Source organism: Crocodylus porosus, unplaced genomic scaffold (assembly GCF_001723895.1).
Source record: "Crocodylus porosus isolate Cpor-Errol unplaced genomic scaffold, CroPor_comp1, whole genome shotgun sequence".
NCBI classification, from domain to species: Eukaryota; Metazoa; Chordata; order Crocodylia; family Crocodylidae; genus Crocodylus; species Crocodylus porosus.
In genome coordinates, this window is record NW_017728938.1 from 2,202,132 (window position 1) to 2,209,797 (window position 7,666).

At 44.5% G+C, this 7,666-nt stretch overlaps 1 protein-coding gene across 4 annotated transcripts in view; it reads right to left on the reverse strand.

The window, feature by feature from the left end:
* CACNA2D2 (calcium voltage-gated channel auxiliary subunit alpha2delta 2) overlaps positions 1–7,666 on the reverse strand; it is a 721,727-nt gene that overhangs the window by 120,911 nt on the left and 593,150 nt on the right. For all 4 annotated transcript variants that reach the window (XM_019547467.1, XM_019547466.1, XM_019547465.1 and 1 more), the window contains 2 exons: positions 1,404–1,454; positions 530–629 (listed from right to left, as the gene is read on the reverse strand). In XM_019547467.1, the coding sequence (XP_019403012.1) occupies positions 530–629; positions 1,404–1,454 (151 nt within the window). The remainder of the gene's footprint in view (positions 1–529; positions 630–1,403; positions 1,455–7,666) is intronic.

The following is a 7,666-nucleotide window of genomic DNA, read 5'->3' on the forward strand; positions in this document are numbered from 1 at the left end:
GGTAAGAATTCAGCTCAGGCTTCCACTGTGCTAGTTTAACCTCTGCTTATCCACTGTGTGAGCGATCAGTCCTTGTCCATTTAACTACAGGCAGGAAGATTTTGCTGTATCAAACACCAGTTGTCAAAAACTTCCTCTTTGCCTCCCCTTTGATTAGCAACTCCCTGATATTCCTGGGACAGGCTGCCACCCTGGCACATTTCTCCATGAGTAGCTTGCCAGGTCCTTATGGCAGTTTTCTGAAATTGTAGGTAAAGGAAAGAGCATCTCCTGGCTTATCTGGGAGCATGCCATCATGACAGCATAGAAAACGCTCTCTTCATCATGGCTATCTACTACCTCTTTAACAGACACATAATTAATAGATTCCAAGTTGTTAAAGCCATTCTGGTCCGACTTCTTGCACAATAGAGGCTGGAACTCTAAGATCCCTTCATCAAGCTTACCACATCCAGCTGAGCCACAGTATGATCTTCCATCCCATTCCCATCCTCCTCTGTTCTCTCCCCACCCCAGAGAAGGTACTCACTGAAGCAACATTGACGTAGTCATCATCTGAAAGGGTGTCCAGCATTTCATAGACTGATGTCTTCATCAGCTTCAGGGTCAGACCACTGACACTGCCACTCCTGGGGAAGCAGAAGGCATAGAGCTTGCTATGTGGCTCAAGACAATGAACATGGAATGATGCTGTAACATTATCCTCCACCTGCCTTTTGATCATAATAAAGTCAGGCTAGAAGGGACATCCTAAGGTCATCTAGTTCAGTCCCCTGCTCAGGGTAGGACTGCCCCCAACTAAACCATCCCAGCCAAGTGTTTGTCCAAACTGCTTTTGAAAACTTCCAGAGATGGAGATTCTCCAGTTTCTCCAGGTAGCCTGTTCCAATGTTTGACCACCCTCATAGTCAGAAAGTTCCTCTTAATCCCCAACCTGAATTTCCCCTGGTGAAGCTTGAGACCATTGCTCCTAGTCTTGTACCCTACAGGCATGGAGAAAAGCAGGCTATAGTCCATCCTTGCTATAGACCCCACTCAGTCTTCTCTTCTCCAGATTCGATAACCTGTTCTTTCTGCCTTTCCTCATCAGTCTTATGGGCCCTAATAATTTTTGTTGCTCTGCACTGGACTCCTTTGAAACTGTTCACATCATTCTTGACCTGCAGGGCCCAAATTTCTATACAGAGAACACTTTCTGCAAGCAGGAGACCAAAGAGGTTATATTGGAATGAGCAGTAATACTATGCAACTTCTCCACACAGCCTTCCACTGGGGGAAAGACTCATATGGCTATACCCACTTGCAGTTTCTTCATGTGAGAATTTAATCAAATACCCCTTGCCCTAAAAGGAAGATGGAGTTGAGGCAGTGTTTCCTACAGGTTTCTCCCTAACATCACTTACACATCCACAATGATCACCATGTCCTTTGGAGAGGAAGCCCCTTGGATATACCTGCAACAAGAGAAGAGAGAGAGCATTAGGCATGCTGTAAAGTCAGAGACCCACCTAGAGACAGCAAAGTCATTCCACTGAAGTACTGGGGCAGCTGGTGGTGATGAAGCTGGGATAGGAAAATTACAGCAGTGGCTGGTGAGATGGCTCAGTGTGTATGCGTGTGTGAACATACACACTCATTCCCACATATGCATATATACACACATACTGCTCCCCTGCTCTAGACAGGGCTCAGGTGTTTGCAGGCAATTAACAATTCTGCTCAAGTGTTGGTAATCAGATTACTCTGATAACTGAAGACAACTAAATACCACAGGAAGTTCTGAGTCTCCTGAAGCAATTACACATGCGTGGGTCTAATAACAGTCCTTAGTACAAGAGACAGTCTGCTGGACTATACTACCCAGAATCCTTCACAAGAAGTTTGTCTTTTCTGTATTCTGAGAGGGCACATTCATAGACTCATAGAAAATTAGGGTTGGAAGAGACCTCAGGAGGTCATCTAGTCCAAACCTCTGCTCAAAGCAGGACCATCTCCAACTACATTACTCCAACCAAAGCTTTGTCAAGCTGAGCCTTAAAAACCTCCAAGGATGGAGATTCCACCACCTCTCTCAATAACATGTTCCAGTGCTTCCCTACCCTCCTAGTGAGAAAGTTTTTCTTAATATCCAACCTAAACTTTCCTTGCTGCAACTTGAGACCATTGCTTTTTGTTCTGTCATCTGTCACCACTGAGAACAGTCTAGCTCCATCCTCTTCGGAAAATCCCCCCTCAGTCATCTCTTCTGAAGACCAAATGAGCCCAGTTCCCTCAGTCTCTCCTCATAAGTCATGTGCCCCCTGCCCCCCTCACCATTTTCACTGCCCTCCATTGAACACTCTTCAACTTGTCCACATCCCTTCTGTAGTGGGGGACCCAAAACAGAGCACAGGACTACAGATGTAGCCTCACCAGTGCTGAATAGAGGGGAATAATCACTTCCCTTGATCTGCTGGCAATGCTCCTACTAATGCAACCTAGTATGCCGTTAGCCTTCTTGGCAACAGGGGTACACTGTTAACTCATATCTAAGTTATTGTCCGCTGTAGCACCCTGGTCGTTTTCTGCAGAGCTGCTACTTAGCTAGTTGGTCCCCAGCCTGTACTGGTATATGGGATTCTTCCATCCTAAGTGCAGGACTCTGTACTTTTTGCTGAACCTCATGAGATTTCTTTTGGCCCAACCCTCCAATTTGTCTGTGTCATTCTGAATCCTAGCTCTACCCTCCAGCATATCTACTACTGCTCCCAGCTTGATGTCATCCACAAATTTGCTGAGAGTGCACTCCACCCCAGCTTCCAGATCGTTAATGAAGATATTGAATAAAACCAGTCCCAGAACCGACCCCTGGGGCACTCCACTTGATACTGGCTGCCAACTAGACCTTGAATCATTGATCACTACCTGTTGTGCCTGATGATCCAGCCAGCTTTCTATCCACTTTACAATAAAGCCTGGCAGATAGCTAGCTTCACAACTTGAGTTCCTTGGCTCTCCTGCTGGGTGCAATGCACCCCCAGAGAGCCCCTTTTGGCTCATCAGCTGGATCCCGTGTTTTTTAAGAGCCAGATATTTTAAAGCTAGGTCCCTGCACTGTATGGAGTAGCTGTCATTGTCATTGCAAGACTAGGAGAGATCATGCAAAGGTGAAGGACCTTCGTCCTTCCTGGAAGATGGTGTGCCCCACAAGGGCAGAAGAGATGCTGTGATGGAAGCTGGGAGCCAAAGGGAAGCCGACTGAACAGGAAAGGGCTTTCTGATGCCAACATGGAATGCAGTGGCTAGAGCTCAACTGCAATAACCCTGCTGCGCAGGCAGAGCTGGAAGGCTGAAGTAAAGGGAGGGACACTGATGGCTTACTTGGAAAGCCAAGGTGAGGATGCAGAACAGTGTTGTAAATTGATAGTGCCCTGTCGCTCAGCATCGTATCAGCTTAATGAGCTCTAAATGCTAAAATCCTTCATCATCCCAGTCCCCGTTTTTCTAAGTGGCAATTGTATTGACACACACATACATATTAAGATCCTATGTCCTCTCTGCTGGTGGTTTCAAAGGCCAGACCTGATTACATATTTTTTGCTATTGGGAGGAAAAACAATACCTAAAGCCTCCCCCTAGAAACAGTGAAGAAACCCACTATTGCTCTCTCTGAGCATGCATCCTGCCTGGCAGGAATGGCAGGTGCTGTACAAGCAGAATTATCTTCTGCCACAAGGGTACAATGGTCTTATGTGATGCATAGACCCATTTTTGGTGCACACAGAAATCCTACTGCAAAGCCAGACTCCCAAAGGATAACTTGCAGTCCTCATTCAGCCTCACAGACTCTCCCCTTTGCTGGGGTCTGGCTCGGCATTGCCCAGCAATGTCTTCTTATTGTTTCCTTAGGCTCTGCTGTACCTTGCCACTAAGGCTATATCTGCCCACTGGTCTACAATGCAAGCATAGGTTGTGGAGACAAACCTGGATTAGCTTTAAAATAGGCAGCTCCACTACCAGGATAGGTAGCCATGGCAGCACAGGACTCAAGCCCCTGGCTGAATACATGGACAGCCAGCCTGTGCTGCTGTGGCCACATTGTTAATGATATCTGAGCTGGCTGGATGAAAGCTTGCTCAGGTCTGGCTACACCAGTTATAGTCACACTTTTGACTTAATTGTAGAAGTATCCTCAGGCTATAAGCTCTTTGAGCAGGGGGCTGTCTTCTAATGAGGCTTGGTTCAGGCCCTCTAGCGTCACTGTACATCATGTTCATAATAACTAATAAGATGGATCTTTGCATTTAGTTTTGAATGGTTAAAATGAGCCAATTGGGGTGTATGTGTGTGTGTGTGCATGCGTGCGTGCGCGTGCGAGAGAGAGAGAGAGAGAGAATGGAACTTTGTAATTTTCTGCTCTGAACTGGTTTGTTTTCAACCTCTTCTCCTGACAGAAAGCCAGCCCAGGAGCTGGAATGCCAAGCTACACTCGTCACATGGGCCAGGGAAAAATGGATAATTTCTGGGGGAAAGTTTGGCATGAAGTTTGGTTCTTTTTACCCAGCTCTATTTACAAGGATCCTTGTCCCAAATAATGCAAGCTGATTATTTGCATTCTGAAGACCTCAATAAAAACCATGGCTCCCTGCACTTTGTACTGTATACAACATGAGGAAGAAAGTGTCCCTGCCCCAAAATTCAAGAATGACAAGAGATGAAGTGTGAGAGAGAAGTGTCATGGACAGAACTGAGAGCAGAACTCCAGTCTCTGTGGAGACCCAGTCCAGTGAGCTGTCTGCTACCTCTTCCACAGTGTTGCCAACCCGAGAATTTTTTTTTACTGGCAATCTACAGACATTTTACTCACAGCCAAACTTTGTTACTGATACATGGTATTACTGATATATGTTTTACATATTATAAATGGAACTCTTCTGCCAGACCCCACCCTGCGACTAGGCCCCAGTTAAAAGGGCTGGGTTCAAATGTAGTTTAACATCAATCATAGTAAAAAAAGTGAAGTAGTTTGGTTGTCAATAAAAAGTTTGCAGTAAAAAGATGTTCTTGGGTTGGTAACCCTGCTTCACAGCAGTGATGGTTTTACACTGTGTTTCTCCTCTCCCCACTAGATGTCCCTGATGCTCTAATTGTACCCTGCATCATGCTTGCCCTCCTCAGCCCACTCTCTAGCCTTACACCTGATGAGCAGGGACTCTTTCTTCCTCGTGGTGTACGCAACACCTAGTGCAGGGAAGTCTGTTTTTCATGCAGGCCTTCAGAATGCTAATAATCAGCTTGCATTATGTGGGCAAAGGATCTTTGTAAAAAGTTCTGGGTTAAAAAACTGAACCTCGTACCAAGCTTTGCCTGCAGGCTGTTGCACTCCCACTCAGACACCAAGTAGCACTGCTGTGCTGTCTGCTGGAGTTTAAATCAAGGTTTGGTTGCTTTGTGCTTTTACTGATGGCTAAACCTTTTTTACAGGCTTTACTGACAGTCATTTTTAGCTTGATTTTTTCTACTGACGGTCAGTAAATAGGCTGATAGTTGGCAACCCTGCCCCTCTACCTCACATACATACTGCCTGCCCCCCCTCCCCCACGAGTGCCATCCTACAGCCTGGAGTCTGAAGGGGGAAGCATAGAATTACAACCAATAACCTGACCACCACTCACAACTCCAAATATGTTTCCGCAGGAGAACTTCAGAAAAACTTAGAAATTATCTCCTTCACATACTCTACTCCAAAAGAAATCACCTCAAAACAGAAATCAACAGATGCTACAAGAACCTACAAAAGATGAATCCGGATATCTTCCCAAACATTATACAAACTATACAAAAAAGGCTAAAGATTTATTACACTATCCATGTAACACAAAAAGAAGAAATGGAACCAATTAGTACAGGAACAACTTTCCCAGCCACAAAACAACCTTCACAAGATCAACACCAATACCATACAATATTTCAGCAACATATCTGATGAAACAGAAGTAACCAATCAATCCTCTAATATTGTCAATTTCTACACACACACACACGCACACACACACACACACACTTACCAAAGCTGAAAAATCTGTCCTCTCCAAAGGCCTTAATTTTTGTCCAGAAAAAACACCTGAATAAGATTCAATGTGGAGAGCTAGATTTTTTTTGACACCTCCATCTGAAGGTATATTTCTACAACCAAAAAGAATCCACTTTCAACCCAAATTCATCTGGTAACAACATTGCGGAAAAAATTGATGCCAAAAAAATCCCAAACCCCCTCAGACTGGACACCTTACAGTTGACAAAATTCAAACCTCGGCCACTACTATACTGACTGCTTCAGAGAAAGAATGAACAATGAAATACTCAGCAACAAACCACTACAACCTCTTCCTCTCAGAAAGGGGAGTCACAGTATCTCCAATATCCAACCACCAAATAGTGATAAAACCAGCAGATAAAGGAGGAGCTATAGTTATCCTTAACTGTGAAGACTACATAAAAGAAGCCAACAGAACTCTCTGACACTACCTACTATAAAAAACTCGAGGAATATCCAACTCCGCTTTTCATCTCAAAACTCAAAATCACCATCACATCATTTCTATCTGAACTACACGAAAAACTTTAGACCCTGATCCCTCCACTACCCAATCCAGGGACTTTTTACATGCTCCCTAAAATCCACAAGCAAGAGAACCCTGGCAGACCTATCATTTCCAACTACGGAACGCTAACAGAAGAAATACCAGGTTCCACTGAATCCATCCTAAAACCTCTCATCACCCAAAGACTAAGTTTTATTTCAAGACATAACAGACTTCCTGTGAAATCTCAAAAACATAAACCACCTTCCCAGCAATACCCTCCTAGCCACCATGGATGTCATTAGCTTATACACCATTATTCCACACCTGGATGGCACCCAAGCCTGCCTCAGATATCTACAGGTGCGAGATTACAACTCAGAGTACAGACCTCAGGATATCACTGAACTCACATACTTCATTCTCACACACACCTTTAGTTTCAACAACAAACACTTCCTCTATGGGCACCAAAATGGCACCAAAATGGCCCGATAATATGCCAGCCTTTTTATGGCCCACCTGGAAGAAGAATTCCTCAAGAACTGCACCATCAAGCCCATGTTATACCTGAGATACACAGATGGCATCTTCATCATTTGAACTGAAACCCTGCAGTCTCTGATTGATTTCCACCAAAAATTCAACAATCATCACCCCTCCATCAGACTATCACTTGAATACTCTAACACCAGCATTTCCTTTTTGGACCATGATCAATATTCAAAATGTTAGCATATAAACCACCTTATACGAGAAACCCACAAACCAACATATATATCTACACAGAACCAGCAATCACCCTAAACACACCAAGAAAGCTATAATTTATAGCCACGCTCCCTGATACCACTGAATTTGCACCAAGGAGCATGCCCATGATCGCCACCTCACAAATCTCTAAAGGGCCTTCACCAAACAAGGACGTGCTCCAGAGAGATAGATTGTACTTTTGAAAGAGCCACCCGGATACCACGTGAAGATTTGTTGCAGTACAAAAAGAAAATCCCCACAAATCACACACCATTAGTTTTATGACATATCACCCTTCCCTGGAACCTACACAGAAAATCCTCAAACAACTGCAACCAACACGGGTTCAT